This window comes from Eutrigla gurnardus (genome assembly GCF_963514095.1).
Source record: "Eutrigla gurnardus genome assembly, chromosome: 9".
Classification (NCBI taxonomy): Eukaryota; Metazoa; Chordata; class Actinopteri; order Perciformes; family Triglidae; genus Eutrigla; species Eutrigla gurnardus.
The window spans coordinates 7,239,702-7,260,637 of NC_139923.1; the positions used below are offsets into that span (position 1 = coordinate 7,239,702).

Here is a 20,936-nt window from a genome sequence, read left to right on the forward strand (position 1 = left end):
GGTGAACTTGACTGACGAACGACTGACAAATGAGTCATGTCACTGTCACCTCAGGTGAGTTACTGAGAATATCAACATCGTTTACTTTAAGTTTCACACATTCCTACAGACCTTCCTGTTAACAAAGATTATAAGGATCATGTTATTCCTATAAGACAGAGATCTTCAACGAGGAGTCCGCAGCCCCTATGGGGTCTGCAGAGTTACTGTAGGGGGTCCCCCAAATTATATCATTCCAAAAATATTTTCTTCCAAAAATTTGAATATGTCCAAAACTACACATTAACATGAAATAATATAAATCTCCCTATGTGATGAATGTTATGTTGGGACATTGTGATGTAGAAATGCGAATATAGAATGAAAATATGTTCTATAAATATATGAAACTGTCAACAATTATTATTTTAATGGATTCGTATACGAACATCATTACAAAGTACATATACCTGGCAATATAGGATGCAGTCGGGATCCTGCATCAACAAATTAAGTGGCACTTATTATTGACCGGTTTAATAAGCAGCATAATTTTACACGATATAAAGTAGGGGGTCCCTCCACCGTGTCCCTATAAGTGAAGAGTCTTATTATGATACAGTTCTGTCTGAGTTTTAGGTGTATTGAACAATGTGATCAGCACCTTGTCAGAAATCAGTGACTTCAGCCACATTGGAGTGATATACTGCATATTCTTATTTTGAGAAGAGATCTGAAGAAAGCATCCGACGAGTAAAATGTGTCATGTTAATGCAGTGCATAAGTTCACGCCCCGCCGAGAACCGGATAGGACCTGCCTTCCATCTCCTCACAAACCACCGAGGACGACCGATGACACAAATAAAGCCATCACAACCGTAAGCCTCCATCTGCTCCTGTGATAGCTGCCGTGATACCAGCGTCCGTCACCATTACGATGCATTACCAGAAGGAGAGAGCAGCCAAAGTGTGCTGTAGTGTGGGCATCTGCAGATGAAACAGGAGGTTTTTTTCTTGCCATCATGACCATTACTGTGTGCTGTTTGGGTGTGTTTCTACATGAATGTGTTGTCAACATGGAGATCACTCACACCTCAGTGCCATTGCAACACTAACATTAACATCGCCAGAGCATGGGTTGTAACCAACTAAAAGTGAAACTAAAACAAAAATCAGCAGTGAGAAATATTGGCATGAACTGAAGCTAAACGAAATCCATGATTTAAAAAAACAATTAAACCAAAAATGAACATAAATTGATTTTAGTTTTAGTTTTTTACAATTTTATTAGTACCGAAAAAAGGAGACAACTCTCGTGACATTGAAACTGAATGGACTTGACATTCAGGAAATGGCACTTAAAAATGATCCTTGTTGTTTCTATCAGTCAATGAAAAAATGCTTTTTAACCACACTCTGCAGCTCACGTCTAACGTTAACCGGATGGGCTCGGGATGACACTGCAGGTGACAAGATTTCTTCAAATAAAGAAAAGCTCACGTCTATTCCCAAGTCAAATACTCTTCATGGCCACTGCTTCTCCAACTATGTGTACTTGTATTTATGTATTAGTTGCATACTGAGACAGCAGGAACAGCAACAAACCAAAACTAGGCCACATATATATAAAAATACACATTTCTGAAAAACTGAAACTAGCAAACACACTCTTTGTGAGACTGTTTGTATTAACGTTTGTGTTAAAGCAACACTTAAGAGTTTTTAGTGCGTTAAAATAATGTTTCCAAAATAGTTTCAGTGGTTCATCACCTCAAAACCGGGTGAACGGCACTTCCGCATTCGCTCTGCAGCCCTCTATCGGCTGTAACCGCACTATGTAACTTTGCCTCGTCGGGTAGCGTTTCTCTAACGAGACTACAAATTTGACCTGCTTTACGGAAGCGTTACAAAAGCCGGTAGGTGGAGGCTCTGAGATCAGTGGGAGAACACCCGGCAGGTGCGTGGAAGATACCTTGCAGCTAGGTAGTTTTTAAATTGGCGTCATGGCAGAGCCTGCAAAGAAAAGGAGTATAATGCCCAATGAGGCGAAGGAAAGAAAACAGGAGCATGACAAAGAAAGAGCTCGAACGAGAGTGAACATCGGACCGGCTCACACTCGTTGGCGAGAGCTGAAGGAGGCTACAAAATGCAAGACGGATGGTGACTTGGCTTTGTTGCTGCTGGACTTGTAAATAATACCGGTAATCATTTTTTTTCAGTGCACAGTGTGCATCTGTGTACAATACATTGTCGATTATTTTATTGGCTTATGTTAGCTAAGGCGTTAGCTATTGTGCTAATATATATGTAACCATCGCTATGGCTCATCTTAGCTAATCTTAGCTAAGGCGTTAGCTACTCTACCTTGTCACTGGACATCGTTCAAATCGTTCATCGTTTCCAGAGCCGGTTCTGCATACAAACAAATAACGTGCGTGCGACGGTAGGCTGCGGTAGGCTAAATTATTTAACGGACAATTCCCTTCCAACCTGTAGGGGGACCGAAGAGGAAAAGTTCTTAAGTGTTGCTTTAAGAAGGAACTGTGTATAAAACGCGGCATTATTTCACTGCAGACACTTAAGTCACATTTCCATTTAAGTCCCTATACCCACACTGGTGTTTTGGCCTATTTTGGCCACTTAGCTGTGTGGAGCAGATTGTGCTTGGGCTCTCACCACAACCTCCTGTCAGTTATGTTGCACCCAAAAAAAGTAGAGTATCTGAGGATCTGTGCCTGTTTCCTGTCTTCTTTTTTTACACAAATACATTGATGAGATACATCACTAACAGAGCACCAGTACCCTGTTCTCATTAGCCTTAATTACCTTTACTTAAATTTGTCTCTTCTGATCTAACTAGGGCTGAACAGCTTCACAGCTACACTAATTGATGTGGTGTTTGTGCATTAGGTTATTGTAGCAGCCGGGCAGCTTATCAGGCCCAACTGATGAGGTTAATGTCACTTTGCCTTTGTGGTATACTACGAGTATACGTGTACAAGTATCGGACCCAATACCTGATACTGGTATCATTATTTTTTATATGTTGAGCATGAGAGCAGAAATTCAAACCCCCCTTTCACCGCACTCGCATGTAGGCTTCTCACTAGTTTATTTCTGAGAATCACAGCAAATAAAACGAAAAGTAGCCCGATGGCTACTACCTGGTGCAAGTGGGGTAAATCTGTTTGCGTCATTTAGGTGCAGCCGGTGGTCCGACTGCTGCTACTTGCCTCACTGGGGATGAAGAAAGCGAGCTGCTCTGCCTGGAGCTGCTCGGAGGAGTCGCCATTCTGTCCGAGGCCATCTGACTTCAGCTCAGCCCCTGAAACACGAGACGTTCAACGTAAACCTCAAGGTCACACGATATGAAAGTGTCTTCTTTTATCTTCCTCTTTTCCCCTTTAAATGTGAAAAACTGTTACACATAAAGTTAAACGTGTTATACCACCACCTTCGACGGATGCTTCCATACATCACATGTAACCATGCAACACAGACCCGCCTGGGTCACTCGCCACTGCAGCCTTATCCACTACAATATCTCCTTATTGATCTGCCTCCAAGCATTCTATTCTTGTCCTGCCTTTTTTTCCTCCAAGTAATTTAATTATCAATAAACCTCACTGTTTTAAATAGCTGCAAGCCGCTGGTGTGCCAGTGGAATAATATTTCTTTTCTTCTAATTTATTGGCTGGCTGCCAGCCAGTGACTCTCTTCCTTACTTTGAGCCTGAGCAAAAGGGGCTGACGCTCTTAAGTGCCTGCAACTTTATTCCGCCGTTTTATTGATGTATCCCATTTAGATTAGTCCAGTCTCAATCGGGAGAAGCCACAAACGCCCCCCCCCCCTCCCCCTAATCCTTTTAGTTAATGATATCCTGCAGTGGTGTGGTTACAAATTTCATGTTTACTGTGGAGTATAATTAGCAGGTAGTTACAACACCCATCCTCAGTGTCATGGGGCAGGTATCTGCTACGGAGCCGTGCTTTTTATTAAATGTCTGCAGAGTGTCGGGGGATCGATAAAAACAAACAAGAGAGCTCACAATAAAGACATGGAGACTAGAGGCATGTGTGATGTATGTGCGACGTCACTTGTTTGATCCCACATTGGCCTGCTTTTTTCAGTGCCGCAGTGTTCAAGCCGTAATGCCGCGATGACACGACGAACAACTGATCCATTCTGTAGAATCTGGAGATGGAGAGGATCATGCCCAATGGCACATTAGAGGAGTCACAAATTCTTGTTTCACTGTTTGCTTGGATTGCTCCAAGAGGTTACGTAAGAATGAGCAACAAGGGAACTACTTGATGATGGGTGATATTGAGGGGGGGCATGAAGGACTGAGTCAGTGACTGCAATTAACGGATTACCAAGCCGGATGAAGAGGTGACAAGATAATACCGCTAGAAACAGAAAGATAGGAGGGAGAAAGTAGGAAGAAGAGGCAGAGGAGGAGGGAGGGGGGGGGGGGGGGGGGGGGTCTTTTAACTGCAGTCTTGGCATGGCTTCTCCACAGCCATTTTCAGAGAAAGCATCACAGCGAATCAAAGATTATACCAGTACTGTGCCAGGACCATAGAGTCTGGCGGGGAATGCATCTCCATACCCAGTGCTGTTCCAATAGAGTGGAATAACATGCCATAGATAAGGGCTGATATAATCACACTGTTAGATTATTTCAATAGAGGTGTAGATTAATTATATGGGCCCTATAATTGAGCGCAGGGTCACCGCCAACGAGACACGGATCCAACAGATTCCATTACATGTGCCTCCGGCTCGTTACGGTGCTCTACTGTGGATTACCATACAAATGGAGATGAGTTGTCCAATCAAGCAATTCAGTTCCGAGCACTTAGAGTGTGCTACTAAGTGCCGTGTTAAGGACCATTGCACTGAAAGTGATCTCTGTCATTCTGCAGCGAGCGGCCACAGAAGCGACGCACGAGGGAAGAGAGCCAAAGGCTTTTTTTTTTTTTTAAACAAAAAAGCGTATAGTGCAAAATAGCTTCCTGGACTGATTTAGTTCTGGTACAGAGAGTTCTCTGTTGTGTTGTAATCACGCACCTTCTATCCATTTGCAAGCAACGCTGCGTTTCCGCGGGGCCGCCCGCAACATCCCTGAGTGCTACAGGGAGAGTTTCCTCAGCAGATGGTCAGCTCTGACGGGATCCTGGCTAATTCTCTTGCTGGGCTGGACATTTCTTTTTATGTCTAGTCTGAAACCCGAGTGGCCCTCTGGGTTTCCCCTACTCGGTTGCCGTGGAGAACGCGTCGGTTGTGGGTACCCCAAACAAAGGGCACCTCTGTCTCGGGCCTCATGTCACATGCCGGGTAAAATAACAACCGCTCAGTAACTTGTGTGTGTAAGGGAACTCGCTACGATGAACGCTACAGATTTACTGCAGCACTTGTATTAATTCTTTGAATGTGTGTGTGTGTGTGTGTGTGTGTGTGTGTGTGTGTGTGTGTGTGTGTGTGTGTGTGTGTGTGTGTGTGTGTGTGTGTGTGTGTGTGCTGGGGTACATGTTTCTGTCACTTGTAGTTTTCCAGCAGTGTTTCATGTGATGTCTGTCTCTCTAGTCACGCCAAGTCCTGCAATTAACACGAGAGTCAACTCAAACTTTTCTTATCTGAGCTCAGTAGCCTTTATATATTCTGGCTGAAGCTCAACATCTTCACTAAGGTTGAGCAGTCACATAGAAAAGGGCTTAAATAATGAGCCAGTGTTTAAAGGCTCATACCATAAAAAACACACAGTTTCTAAACAGTGTTATATACAATTAAATTGTCTCAAAATGATGCAATAAAACTAAGGTAATGTAATTATTTACATAATATTTCTGTTTTACCTGTTTCCCACCAACCCAAGACTGATTACACAACCCCCAAACTTGAGACTGACAGTGAGCTGCCACGTGTCACCAGGTAACTGTAACAATAGCACGGCTTCTTATCTTTTCACACAAGGTGTAGATAAAGATAATGTAGGACAGGGGGAGACGAAAATTACATACTGCATTAGTGAAAAACTTAATAGGAGTTTTAGTTCTTTGAATGCTAACAAAGTGATTGATGTTCAAGTATTTGATTTACTTTTTGAAGAAAGACGAGGAACTAAAGCTCTCTTTAAAACTGATATTGACTCGTAGTACGTCAGATATTTGTTCAATCCTAAAGTTAGATGAATTTTGATGGACAGATTTTTGTTGTAGCACTCTTTCGTCCATTTTTTTCCTGTCAGTGGCCTCATTCCCAAGATTTCATTTTCCTTTGACTTCATCATTTATACTTTCCATAACTGCAGAGTCACTGGTTAAAAATACATTTCCAACCCGTTAAATAATATTCTGTGGTGCAGCAGAATGGTTTTCCCAGATTCTGGGTTTTAAACCACCAAATACAAAAACTGGTGGGCAGAAAACAAAATACCAAACCACTGTGGCTTAAGAGTCAACGTTGCGCCAAAAGCAATTACTTTTCTGTCCGACAAAAACTGCAGAAAATCAAATTCTGAGGAAATCAGAAGAAAGGAGCAAAGCCACTCACCATTTTGAGAGGCCAAAACCAGCTTGAATCAACGTGATGAAGTTCAGGACGGAGTGAGCCAGGCTGTGTACTCCAAGTTTAATATCCTTGTTGTTTCAGGAGTGCCTCATTGTGTAACCGATTCCTTATGGTTTGGCTTTATTTCAAAACTGCCAGCGATTATGGAAAATGCTTCTTCCCCTGCTGCTCTCCTAACTCACACAGACTCAAGATGAAAGCATCTAAGAAGTTGTCTCTGGCCTTTGGCCTTTAAATACACTGGACATTGTCTGAGTCGGCGACTCGACGGTGCCTCGCTGCTTGTGTCCTATCATTGAGCTGGAAACCGGGTTCAGAGGAGGAGACCGTGGTCACAGGCTCGCCACAGAGCTGTCATGTAGGGCGGGAAGCAGAGCAGGATGGGTACTGTATGGGTGGTTGGGGCAGTAACAAGCTGGAAGCAAGCCTTACTGAGCCATGGATCTGACATTCCCATCCCACACACAGTGGGCCAGCTCAAAGTGGGCCCTTGTACTTGGAGTGAGGGACCCACACAGGGCAGCAGATAATGCTTGGTGTTAACTGCTGTCTGAAAGTTTGGTGAGTCAGCTCGTTTCTCCTTGTACGACGCTGAAGCTACTTTTACATCATCCTACTTACAACGTTAAGTTACTTCATGGTTAATGCGATACATAATATATCCCTTAGTAAGATTTATAGCTCGGTGAAAAACAATCTCAGAATCCAGCACTTTTACTGCCATCCTCGACCTACGGAGCTACCCAGTAATATACATTACACACTGCAGGAGATTTATGCTATAGCTTTGATGTTAAAAGAGGTTTAAATTGTCCCAAAATTGTATAGTGTAACCTTTTTGACCGATAATGTAGAGGGAACGTATGGGCTGTAGTACAGGATGTAAAGGAACAAACAGCACCTACTGCTAAACCATGAGGATTCCTGATGTGAAGAATTATGAAAGAACTAATAATCCAAAAAAGTGACGATAAGCCGTACAAGCACAAGTTTGATAGAAGGTAAGCCAACGTAATTTAAGATACATTACGTAAACTACTGTAAGCTAATGTAACGTAAACTAACATCATGTAAGAGTGTCATGCCGCTAACGTGTGCTAGTTGATGGGCGTTTTCAACCCATGCGGACAGTAAACTTGATCATTTTGTCATGAAATACATGACTACTTCCTACCAACTTGTTCATAATGCTTTTCTCTTGTAGGCAGACTTGTTCTCTCCAGACACAACAGTCCTCTTGCCCGTTATCTGAGCAAGGCTAAATGCAGCGCATTCCAAAGATAACATTGGCATGGGCAACTTATTATAGGCTGGGTTGTGTTCTGCCAAGCTGACACTCGCATTTGCATTTGCAGCATAGTAAGTATTTAGACATCCCATATATTTCCCATAAAGTCATGTTTGCAATTTGTTCCTTTTGTTTGTTTTTTTTAGATTTGGTCTTAAATTAACTGACAGTTTACCTAACCTAACTTCAGCCGTCACCTTGGTGTTGCCGCAACTGTCACAAGATGACGTTAATTGAAATGTAAAAATGCATAATAATGACACATGTAAATTAAGTGACTTACAAATATTCCAGTGAGATTGGATTAGTGCCTTGCAGTTCCCCACTCAATGACCTTCTGAGCAAATCTTTTGGCCACAAACCAAACCTTGAGGCTACCACCACTCCATTCATTGTTGGTGAGCATAAAACTCGTACTGAGAACTGAGAAGAATGTCAAGACGAGAGCCGATAGCCATCAAAGGAAAGGCTAGAAGTATATAATTGCATTAACAGCAGTTGAGTTTGATGTGAATAAAAGAGGGACCTGCTTCGTAAATGTTTGAGGAGCCTAAAAATCAAAGCTCAAAATGTTTGAACATAGTCTTCACAAAGAGCAATGGTGAGCTTGATAACATGTCAGTTCGTTTTGTTTCAGCAGAAAGTAGCATCGTGCCCAAAGAAACTTATCCAACTTCTTCAACTTTATAATGAATTTCTCTGTTGGCCGTTGTGCAGTGTTTGGAAATAATACAAAGAAAGGATCAGAAGATGCCAATCAGAATCCATTGACATAAAATAATGAATACAACTGCTTTTCTTTATAGAAGATGAAACAATAAAGTTTTAACATCAGACATTAAACCTGCATGGCTAAGTGTGTGACATTGTATCACTTTGCTTTTTCTGAAAACATAATATGCTGTAATCTAAACAATAAATAGTTAGGGGAATTTGATTTGCTCTTGGACAAAATACACACAAAAGACACTTTAAAACTGAAAAGACTTTGTTTTTTATATTGAATTAGATTTCATTGTATGAAATACAAGCAAATGACTAGAACTATAATAAAACTTGATATTTGATAATTGTGTCCTTGTATAGTCACAAGAACATGCAATGTGACTCCAGTATTAAAATAGCAGCTGCACCACTTTTTAGTATTCCCTCTGCCTGGTGATCTGTCAAAATAATAGCCTACATCCTTCAGATTTCACCCCAATCATTTTTGACTCTGAAGTTAAAAACAGTGGGAACCAGCACTGGGATCCCTGACAGCTCCAGATTCTCCTGATCACTGTGAGAACGTACACTTAATAAAAACCAGAACATTATTCTAACAGCACTGTACATCGCCTCTATCGGTGTTATTGCCCCCCTCACCAGATTCTACAGCAGAGTCACTGTAGCTATGTGGCTAATGACAGAAAGTCAATGTCCTGACATGTCTCAGGGTGATTGTGACAGGTATAAATGTGTATGAGGATGGAGAGGAAGCACCATTCCCATTTCAATATATTTTTATGACAAAAAGTGGATGTAAAGTGTTTTGGAAGATGATCGAAATACTTGAGAAAGAAGCTGATAGGTTAAGAAAATGACAACATGAGATGGATTGTGGGTAGGGCAGGTACAACACAACACTGTACAAAAACTATTACATTAATGGTTCTCCAGGTATAGTGGATGGGATTTTCAGACTAAGAGTTTTCGAAGCAAAATATTTCTTAAACGAAGGAGGTTCAGGTCTCTTCAAGTACAGGCTACAGTGCTACTGGAGCTGGTAGGTATTTACACAGATCCTTGTAATTTAAATAATCAATATGATGTTGCTTCCCAATGTATCCTGGTGGCCTGGGTGTGTTATTTCCACCTGGTATGATGCAGTGTTAGTTTAACTTTATTTTCCTGCAGAAAATGTTGTGATATTTAGTGGATGTGCAGATGAAAACTAAGAACAAATTTACCAAAGACTTCATTGGACTGCATTTATACGGTGCTTTTATTCAAAGCACTTTACAATTTGCCCCTCATTCACACATTCACACATGCACGCATGTACACACACACAAACACACACACAATCTTGGCAGCGAGCTACCACACAGCAGGGAATGAGGTGGCTAATTAAGACCCACGCCAAATAAAGCCAAAAAAAAGTGCTTTAGGTAAATAGTTGCCACAGGAATCAAATTGTAGTGTGTTGTATACATATTGAAATGTGGTCAATATGAGTCATCTTTCCAGTGTCTTTTCAACCATTTAGTGTTAATGGTTGGAAAGTGCAACACAACGGGAGAGATGGGTGAATTACTGGAAGTTTCAGTAGAGAGGGCTCAGCACTGAAATACTTCCACAGATAGTTTTGAGAGATGAAAGTGTGAGAAGGTTAATAGTGAAAGAGAGGGTGGGTGCACTGAGAAAGTATTGTAATGCCTCCTTAATGGAACATTTAAGTTCTTCTGACTCTAAAAATCCATTTTGGAGGAGGAGAGAGCCAGTTATCGTTCAGCGTCTGTCACCAGCCTCAACAGAGAGGATGGACTTGAGTGACACATGAAATGCTCCCCCTGCGGTGTATCTGACAGCAGAACATCAGCTGCGCTCCATTGTAATTCTGTCACTCATACTGCTCCCAACCACTGTTAAGCAAGACTCAAGGTGCATACAGGAACATCTCACTTTGGCAAACTTGTTTTTCTTTTTCTCTTTCGGAGTTAACGGCAACACAAAGTTTTCTTTCTATTTCGAGCAGCAATCGGCTAGGACAGTGCTGAAGAGATGCTGTATTTTCATTAAAGGTTGAATAGGTCATTTTGAAAAACCACATCGACTTTGACTTGAAGTCCCGCCTCCTTCATTTAGACCTGTTCTCAAAGCTGCTCCCCCAGAACCCCAAACAAGTGCTTGAGGTTGGCAGAGAGCAATCAGGAAGTAAGCATTAGCCCCTTTTAGACAGCTTTTTCATTACGGGAGTATTCTGCCGTTATTCCGCCCCGTCATCAGTCTGAAGTTAACGCTCGCCGAGGGGGAAAGGTGTAACAGAATATTACGCCTCTGAGACGGCAACGGAGGTCGGCACAGAGCTGCATCAGAGGCGAGACAATACGGCGTTCTATCTAAATGCTCCGAGCACCCCAGGAGGAAAAGACGTGACATGGTGAAGACGCGTTACCAGGACGACACACCGCCTATGGATTTAGAACGCCGGTAGTTGCTTGTACGAGGCCGCTGTTATACCATGATGCACAGCAACTTCACTCGCGGTTGAAGAGTCGTGTAAATATGCGAGACAAGCAAAAGTTCACCTTTCGTAGTTGTTTTGATGCAGCAAGCTAATCAGATTTCTGACGCTCATTGAATACGTCACACAGCCGACGAGTCCATAGATGAGATGGCGGCAGTGCTGTGGGACGTCTCACTCGTTCCGCAACGCCAGGGGGCTATCCAAACGCAGACACCGTTGCAGCGTTACGCCGCAAACAAAGTTCTATCTCAATGCAAAGGTTCGCGGCATATTTTGCCTTCCTGCCATTACGGCGGAATAGTCTGTCTAAAAGGGGCTATTGACAGACAAGCATGTCGTCCAGGTATATTCTCCGGCCCAACATCTTTTATTGGACAGGGTTTTACAGTCCTGCCACGGCCACAGATTACTTTGTTTGATGTTTTTATGTCATAGCATTTCATGTATTGATGGCTATAGGTATGTTACGAGGATTTCAAGTAATATAACAGAAAGTATTTCTGACTGGAATCACCGACTCAACCTTTAAGCCAACCCCCAAAGTTATCATAAGTTCCTTCAACAAAAAGCCTGTGGGATTTTTCCATTGAATTTGAAATAAATTATGTGTAAACATACAATTATTATACTTACATACTTTTGTTGAGCAAGATCATCTTCACAAATGAACATTCTTTTTTTGATTAATGAAGCATGAATGCTATTGTCAGAAGTAGAAATGTTCGGGTATAAATTAATTACGCCGCGGTCGGATTAGTGCGATGACTCACAAGCCAGCCTCATGTCTCCTTTAGCCACTTGTTAGCAAACACACAATTACTGTTGTATTTTATATTCGAACAAAACATCTCAGGCATTTAACCATAAACTCAAGAACTTTGCTAACTCATTTCTGGGTTTTAGGATTAATTCCCACGCAAAAAATAATAATCAGCATTTGTGCAGTTTCAAATTTTACCAGTAGTCTCAGCCCAAACATTCTAACAATAACATACAATACAATGCTTTTTCAGACACAGATATAGCTCTTCTTAGCAGTACATACACTGCACCGCTTTTGGTTTTCTCTCGCATGCTATTATTGTACTCTGCATGCACCAGTTTGGGAGTTGGGAAGTTGAAGTCTTTACCCAACACACTTCTCACAGGACTGAATGAGAAGATTCCCTTGTAAGGCCAGGAACTGTTCACTCTATTTCGGTCTGGAAGCATTATTTCCTTTGGTATAATAATATGGAAGTTCTGACCTCATGGGGTTTCTAGGCAACCTACGCTTATGGATCGAAATTGAGATCAGATGGGGTCAAGTTGCACGCGCACACACACACACACACACACACACACACACACACACACAAACACACACACATAAAAACACAAAACCAACCTGTAACCCCAACAAACTGCTAAAATCAGCCATCCTGTTGAATGTCACACTAATAAAAGTGATTGATCCTCATTCCTGAGTCTCTAAGACACATTTTCCCCCAAATTGCTGAAAATCAGCTGCTGATGTTGATTCACCAAAAGCCTGCTAATGTGAACACATTGGTACTTTATGATCAGCTATAAAAGTACTTATAATTCTCATTTTCAGCATTAAGAAAAGATAACAGCACGATACCTCCTCAGTGCTCAAATAGCCCCGATGTCACGCCAAGAGAAATATCCAAATGCATTGTAAGCTTCCCAGTTCCATCGACAGAAAGCCAAATAAAGAACGTGTGTAAATCAGATGAGATGGGATGAGACGGAATCCAGAGCCAACAAAAGCGTTTTGTGGAGTGGAGCTCAGTAGCATTCGGGAGCAGCTCCAACAGTCCTGAAGAGACTGGAACTGGATCCTGGCTCAGTGTGGTTCAGCGAAGGGGATCGTGTGGGTACCTGACACCGGTGCAGGGACGGCCCGCAAAACATCAGGAGCTGCTTAATAATGTATGAGCGAGACACACAAACACACACACACACACCCACACACACACACATGCCAACACACACACCAACACATGGCTAATAGGGAGTCATGCTGCCATAATTGGAGACAGGCTTACAGCATGGTCAGGTAAAAGTAGGGTGTATGAACGGAGCAACTTGACACATGTTGCTAACAAGTTACTCTGTCATCACCCTGCAGCACTTTACACACAGCAGGCCTCCAGTGTGTTTAGTGCTAGTTTATACTCAGGAGACATGACCGAAGGAAAGATCTAAGAGATCAGTTGGTCACGGCCCAGTGTGGTGTTCATAATAACATGGATTGACGGGTGTTGTCATGTATGACTTAACATCTACCACACCCACTGGGAGAAAGTGAATGCGATTGGCTGAGACGCGGTCCTCGTGGCAAAGAAGAGGGAAAACTCCAATCAGAGCCAAGCCGGCTCCAAGCAACCAAAAGTAGAAACCACTTTTCTCCTATGAAACATCAGCTGAGTCATCTCAGAGCTGAGACAGTATCAACAAACAGTGAGGGGAAAACCAAGAGGCAGGAGTGCATCCATGCATCCAACAACTTGGTGGTTTTTCCTGACTTTGTAAAAGTATAAAATACCAAAAGCCATCTCCAACTAAGCATATCTGCTTACTTATGAGGGAACACACACTTGTTGTTTTGCATTGAAATTCACCCTGTTGATCACATTATTGGTGGTTTAGAGCCACTTGAAGATGCTCCAAGAGAAACCAGGATACTGTGGCATGTAAGCACCTTATCAGGGTTTCTGATCATTCTCTGGTGGTGCAGAAATGAGTGGATAAGGTTTGGGGGTTTGACATTGTGAACGATCCAGAGGGGATCAAATGTCCTGGCACATGGCCCAGTAACCTTTGGAATCACATCCACGTTGGACAAGTCTGAATCCCGTAGTTTATGTCCCATGGCAACGTTTAGTGCCACTGCCGAAAGCAGAGAGCCATACGTGTATCGAGGTGGAAGTCGTAGTGCTGGACTGGCATGTGGTGGATGAACGTAGGAGACACAATCTCACTCCAACTCAGCAAATACAGCAGCGTGGTCAGTAGCACCTCAAACTATGACTCTATTTGACCGGTCAGTTTATGCTCATTACATGCATCATGTCTTTTCAGTATAAACTACCATGTTCATAGGGGGAAAAAATATATTTACGCTCATTACATAAAGTCTCTTCAAAATAATCTTCCAATGAAGAAATAATCTTCCAATGTGTTACTCAAGCAACACAACTACTTGGTTAGGTTGAGGCAACAAACATTCTTGGTTAGAATAAATAAATAAGTTAGTTTGCTACGTAAAATAAACTCTGGTTTCGTCATTAGCTATAGTGAAGTACATATGCCGCGTAACAAAAGCACAGCTAAATAAGTCACACAAACAGCTGTCTCCTGGATGAAACTCATGTATTTGTTTGACCCATCCATCATCCGCTTCCACCCACCCGACAGACTTTCTCGTTCTCCATACTATGTTGTTATACTATGTCAGCTGCTTTGACCATCTATCAGTGCCACAGGTGGGTTTACATTGGAGTTAGTTGGAGTACATCTCATGTACACACTATAGTGTTGCCCGTGTGATATTTGCAAGTACACCGACCATGCATGGGAGTGAGACAGCGTTGTCCTATTACAGACCTGCAGTTAAAGGCTGCTTATTAACCAGAAATATATTTCCCTCACCTAAGCCAAGTGTATTAGCTGCCTAGCCCCAGCCATTTCTGAAACGCATGTTATTTGCACATTGTTCCGTAACCCATGAACATAGTTCCCGAAAGCAGATCTTGCAGAAAGAATGAATTCTAAAAGTTGGCACGACCAGCCAGCAGAACTGATGAAGCCCTCTGGATGAATGGAAAACACATCTTCAACTCCACAGTATATGTTTAATAGGTACCGGCAAGAACTCCCAGTTGCTTTTGTGGAAGAGGTCAGACTCAGTATGACTTCTCAATAAAATGGCGAGACCTGAGCTTCCCTCAGGGAACAAGCTCCATAAAAACAACCACTGAAAATGTTTAGTTTGGATTGTAAAGGTTAGAAAGTAACACAATGTAGTATTTACAAACTTTCCACATTTATTTTGATGTCTCTCTAAAAGGTGATTTTGTTACAAGTTACAGATGTGTTTGATGATGATCCTTTTAGGTAATTTGTTTTGCCTTTGTTTTTAGCTAAACTGATTTAACACCTTTGATACAAACTTATAGGATTTAACACTGTAATAAAGTATATTATCTTCAGGAATCTAAGGAAACAACAAGTCATCGGCCGTTCCAGCAGTGTCTTTAATATTGTGGCCAAATTTTTTAAGTTAGCGATAAATTCTTGATAATTCAGCTTCCAGGTTGGTCTTCAGGCATGTGGCCAAAGTAATCCTTTGAAGCACATTCCCGACAGCAGCAGGAGCTCTGAACCCTCAGCATCATTGCCTGATTCCCTCCTGTCAATCACGTGGAGATGTACGTCATTGGCATTTATGTCACGCAGCTCCTTCAGTTAGATGGATAGCCGTGGAAATGGCATTGGCCTAGTTACGGCCCACCTTTACATGTCAGGGAGACCACTACAAAACACAGGAGCACAATCCATGAGCACAATTTATAGCCAGCTGTCCGTCTATCCATCTCCACCCACGGCACCTATGATGTAAATTGATGACCTCATATCCAATGGCCAGAGCATAAATAAACTTGAAGAGATACATTGGTGAGACACTACATTTAGGCTCATGTATGACCTGATATTAGGGGCCACACACAAAATGGCTGAGAAAATAGAGAGCAGAGAGGGAGGGGGGAGGACGTAATAGCAGCAATTCCTCACGAGTCAACTCTACAGCTGTTTAACATTAGGAGGTGGGAATAAATTGGGTGGGCTGGGTCCGTGTGTGTGGGTTGAGCAGGAGAAGGGAAGAGCAAGAATCAGGGGTGGAGGATCGTCCCGTTACCCAGATCTAAGATGAGAAACACAGCCAGCACTTCAGAGCAGGGTGGAATTTTTCAAGGCGTTTTCCCCCGACTGTTGTTTCACCACTCGGCTAAACGCACATGGAAGGAAAATGGGACACACATGGGGTCAAATGTGATAAGTAAATATCGGCTGCAGAAATCACAAGGTATGCAGGAAAAAGCTTCCTATGTGCCCACACGTGGCACTTCAAAAAGCCATTTCAGTGCTATTTTTTCCACTTTGGGCCTGAAAAGTAAACACAGGCAAGAGTTTTCTGGGTAATTGCGTCTGGAAAGCAGTCTGCCATGTCTCATTTGAGATACACAGAATATTCTTAGAAATCAACACTTAAAAAGTGCTATGGTCTTACTAACCATTTCAGTTGTATTGACTTATTATGTTGTTATAGTTATGACTTAGAAAACAGAGGTTAAGTAATATGTTCTGTCAGAAAATGTCATTTAAACAAAGGAGACCAAAGCTGCATAAATTGGAACAGTTTAGACAGGATAATGATAATAATAATTTTAGAAAACTCGACTTAAATTACTAGTAGTTTGGATTTACATGCTTCAAAGGCCTGCGCTGAGTTGACTATTGCTGCTTTATGAAGTAATAAGTGCCAGGAGACAGACAGTAGTAGTGAGGGGGCGGGGGTTACCCAAACAGAAAAGGACACCACCAGAGAGAAGGAGTAGTAACTCCTCAAGACTCCCTGTGGTGCTCTCGACCACGTCGTTTTCACGAGGAGGGAGCAGTGACCCCACTATCTTCTGTGAATCACACAGTAAACAAAAGCGCAAAAGTACCGAAGCCTCCATTTCGTCTCATGATCTCCCCAATGAACCATAACAAGGGCCACGGAGCAAACACAGAATCACAGAAAAGACTGATAAATAGACTGAAGCCCAGAAAGCCATGACCTCCCACCAATTAGCAGATGGAGATGAGAAGAAAAGAAGAAAAAAAGAGGTCAACTCAAGAGAAGCTACAAGCTGACGCTCTAATTCAACCGGTCTGATATTGATTTATCTCACAGCCTTGGGCCCCAGAGTGGCTGCCACATTGCGCCCACCTACGCAAAAATTTATACCTGCACTCCCCTAATTGGTCCACTTCGAAGAGCGAGCCTCCACTGAGTCATGAACGCTATCGCAGTGACGTGTAAACAGGCGCTGTTACCCACAGCACAGCCACATCAAACACGTGACACGTGTCCAACGTCCATTTATTTTTCTAATTAATCCATCCCAACGTGTGACAACGCTTTGCTAAGGTCCTTAGGGTGATAGCTGTTGATGGTTATTCTTGGTTCATTTTATATGGGCCAAATTGTCATTTTATGGGTGTTTATTGATCGGGTGGTTGGTGTAAATGCTAGCGTTAGCTTTCACTTGTTGTCATAGCAATGGCAAACATCTGGTCAAGCAATGTGTTTACTTCCTCTATGGCCGCTATAATAAAGTAGCAAATCTGTGACTTTAAAAAGTAGCAAATTTGCTAGTTTTAAAGTACTGCTAGCATCTACCCCAACTGCCCAATCAATAAACACCCATAAGATGATAATTTGGCACATATAAAATTAAGCAACAATAACCAACAACAGCCATCACCCTAAGGACCTTAGCAAAGCCCTGTAACACGTTGGGATGGATTAATTAGAAAGATAAATGCCAGTTGTTAGCATTGGAATAAAGTAGCAAATCTGCGCCTTTATAAATTAGCAAATTTGCTACTTTTTACTTTTCTCAGAATATTGCCCACCTTTCTCAGCTTCTGTTATTTTTATTTAAAATGAGGGTTTGTGTTCCAGCCTCCATTCTCAGTCAGACGTTTGCTGGTAAATTTGTGTTCAATAGTTATTATTATTTAAATGAATTCCTTGGATGAATGAATGTTTCAATAAATATGGGAAGTTTGGTGACACAACTATGTTCTTAACAATTTTAACACGTCTTTCTTTGAACGCAGTTGTTTGGAAACCATAAAAACTGTCTCTTTGATTAATGCAGGAGACAGGCAGCTGGCTCCATGCGGAGGAAGATGTTGTCTGTACTCTGCCGAGGTCAAAGGTCAGCAACTCAAAGGTAGCAGCCAGGCAGCGACCTCCCAGCCAAGGATAAGTTTCAGGGCGTGCATATCCTGTGAGTGACAGGTTGCTGGCATGGCGTTGTCCACATTTTCGCTTTACAACTTTAAGTTCATATAAGTTAATTGTAACCTTTTCGGTTGCCTAAAAATGCCTCCAGCATTGGGTTTGACTCTCCTGTCACATGGGGTTGCAAAACACCAAGATGGCGACAGTCAAAAAGTTCAGCAGTCCACAAATCTATCAGTGGTCATGTTGATACATCCACTTCCTATAATACCGTCGATGGTAGCAGTCATGGAAGTGAGAGAGAGACATGATCCCTCACATTGGCTGCAGGGAGTCTTCACTGCCATATCGCAGCTTTTATTCACATGTGACAGTGAGTATCTTCACTGCGTCCTCTTACGCATCGACATTACATAAAATTCATACATTTAAAAAATCATCTGATTGGAACATTCACTGCATTTATATAGTGATTTCACATCAGAGAACCTCTCATTCAGACACACACACACGTATATCTATGGCAGCACAGGTGAAAGGCGGGGACAATTAAGGTTCAGTGTCTTGCACAAGGACACTTCAACACAGACAGGAAGAATACTTAGTCTACAGTTTCACATCAAAGTATAGGTTCTCATAATTGGAAGCTAACCTGTAAATGACCAGCTCAATACCCCTTGTCACACTTGGACAATGGCAATTCGTATGTTATCACTTGGACAATAGTACAGGTAAATTTGAAATATGGGCAAAATATTTTTTTTAAAGTGTAACGCTATTCTTGAAGAAATCACAATAATCGTCCAGATCGTAACCATCGGACAGCTGAGCTGTGTGAAAAATAGCTTGTGACTCCAGCAATGCCACACAGACACAAAGAGGAGGGTTGGATAAACAGCAACACAAAAGAAAGAAACTAGCTCATCCAGAAGAAAGAAGCTAATGTAGAATGGCAGAAGCTTGGCAGGATCCAGCCCTCAGTGTGCGATCTTAGACGTGGCTCAACCTGATACCTATTATTATTATAGAAGCAACTATACTGGATGGGTTTGACTTTTGCCTTTGATGAGTGAAAGAATTCTCAACATTGAGCATAAAGCCTGTTTAGTATGAGCACACAATTTGGCACTTGGCTCCTCCAAAACCAGACTTGTGTGGAGCCAAGTGCAGCTTTGTGTTTCCAACTTTAGCTGTGGTCACAAAAGTTCAGTCACACCCTCGGCGATAGTCGCTCAGTGCTCAGACAATGACTGTGGGAATGAGACTACGGACAGATGAGGTTTTTTTACAGCTGAAAACTTGAGATTCCCCGCCGGTGGAGAGAAAAGCGAGGGCCACACCTGCATGCGCGGTTCATGTTGACCACGCTACGCCCTCCTCATCTGTTCAGCAGGCGGACCAGAGCAGAACTGTGCTGCTGGACTCATCCCCAACCAGTCATGTATTATTAGATGGAAGTGCTGAACAGATGTTTAAGGGAAGTCGCTGTCATAGTTTGTCATCTGCTGATGCTAAATGAGCTGCTATCACATTCTGTTAGAAGTGAGAAAAGCAGCAATCACATTGACTTGCAAAAGTTATTTTAATTCTAAAATGGAGCCAGTTACATTGTAAAACTTGTGTGACGTTATCAGCCACCAAATGCAAGGCTATGCTTGTGTGCTGGGTGCAAGACAGGCCTCACAGAGGGCAGAGCAAGACACTGGAGAGGTTTCAGCTTCTTCTTGTTGTATTTTGTGTGTTTTGGGCAACTTCAACAAGTCTTCAGAGGGTCATTCACAACGTTCATTCCTCCTCAACGACTAAAAATGTCTTATTATTAACTCCATGAGTTGGAGAAATGTTCAAAGAGAAGGCGTAGGGCAATCCTGCAGACTTTGGTTTAAGATAAATAAACACAATTAGCATTATGACATGCCTGAAAGCTGCCAAAATAAAGAAAGACTGGCATGATAAATTGTTATGTTCACCATTTCATTTGCTAATTAACAGTAATCACAATGTACAGCTGAGGCTTAGGGTATGTTGTCTTACAGGATACATTTTTTGATCAGATGATGGTGTTAGATGAAAAGTCAGAAGATCACTAACATGATTCCAGTTCATCCTCAGGGGACTTGAATGTGTGTAATCAATCAGCATTTCACTGAATAACAAAGAAACCTCATTGTGGCGCTGGAGGAAAAGTCAGAGGATCAGCAAAGTCTGTGGGATTCATCCTCTGGATTTTTTTGAATATTCAAGCTGAAATACTTCAGTCTGGACCAGACTGCAATGTGCCGGTCTGTCTTCTCAAAACAAACTAAAACACAGGAGCAGGAAGAAGTTCATGCTGCATATAGCTCACCACTCAGCGCTTTGTGTGTTTGCCATATAATTATATAATGACAACATGGCTGCAGGAAACAGAAATATTTCTGGTCCTGGTAACATATTTGCCGTTCAGTTCATGTTACCATTCAGACGTCTTGCATGTTTTTCCACTCTTGCATTTAAAGTGAGTGGCGATGTCAGGGAGAGTCAGCGAAGGCTTCAATGTCTGAAGGGTAATAGATGGACATTGAGATTGGGCAAAAGAAGCAAAGACAAGAATAGAAATACAGAGAGAGAGAGCGAGAGAGAGCATATGGAAAAACACAATGACAGCATTCTCTCGTAATCTCTAATTGTCTCTGTTTTAAACACACTCATTTCTCCACCACCACATCACACACACACGCAGACGCCTGCAGTGAACACATGTGGTAGCTGCGTCCTCATCATCACCATCAGCCTCGATGTAATCTTTGTTTCCCACAGTCTCAGCTTCCATCACTCCCACACAAACCAGACCCCAAACTCTT

At 42.2% G+C, this 20,936-nt stretch overlaps 1 protein-coding gene across 4 annotated transcripts in view; it reads right to left on the reverse strand.

Moving 5' to 3' along the window:
* The window catches only part of insc (INSC spindle orientation adaptor protein), a 57,082-nt gene that overhangs the window by 34,002 nt on the left and 2,144 nt on the right, over positions 1–20,936 (reverse strand). Inside the window, exons 1-2 of one of the 4 annotated variants that reach the window (XM_084016926.1) lie at positions 12,694–12,851; positions 3,213–3,304 (exon numbers count right to left, since the gene is read on the reverse strand). In XM_084016926.1, coding sequence (XP_083873052.1) covers positions 3,213–3,286 — 74 coding nt within the window. In that variant the 5' untranslated portion in view covers positions 3,287–3,304; positions 12,694–12,851. Of the gene's footprint in view, positions 1–3,212; positions 3,305–5,052; positions 5,145–6,534; positions 6,873–12,693; positions 12,852–20,936 lie in introns of those variants that run through there. The other 3 variants (XM_084016924.1, XM_084016927.1, XM_084016925.1) reach the window with 3 other exon arrangements.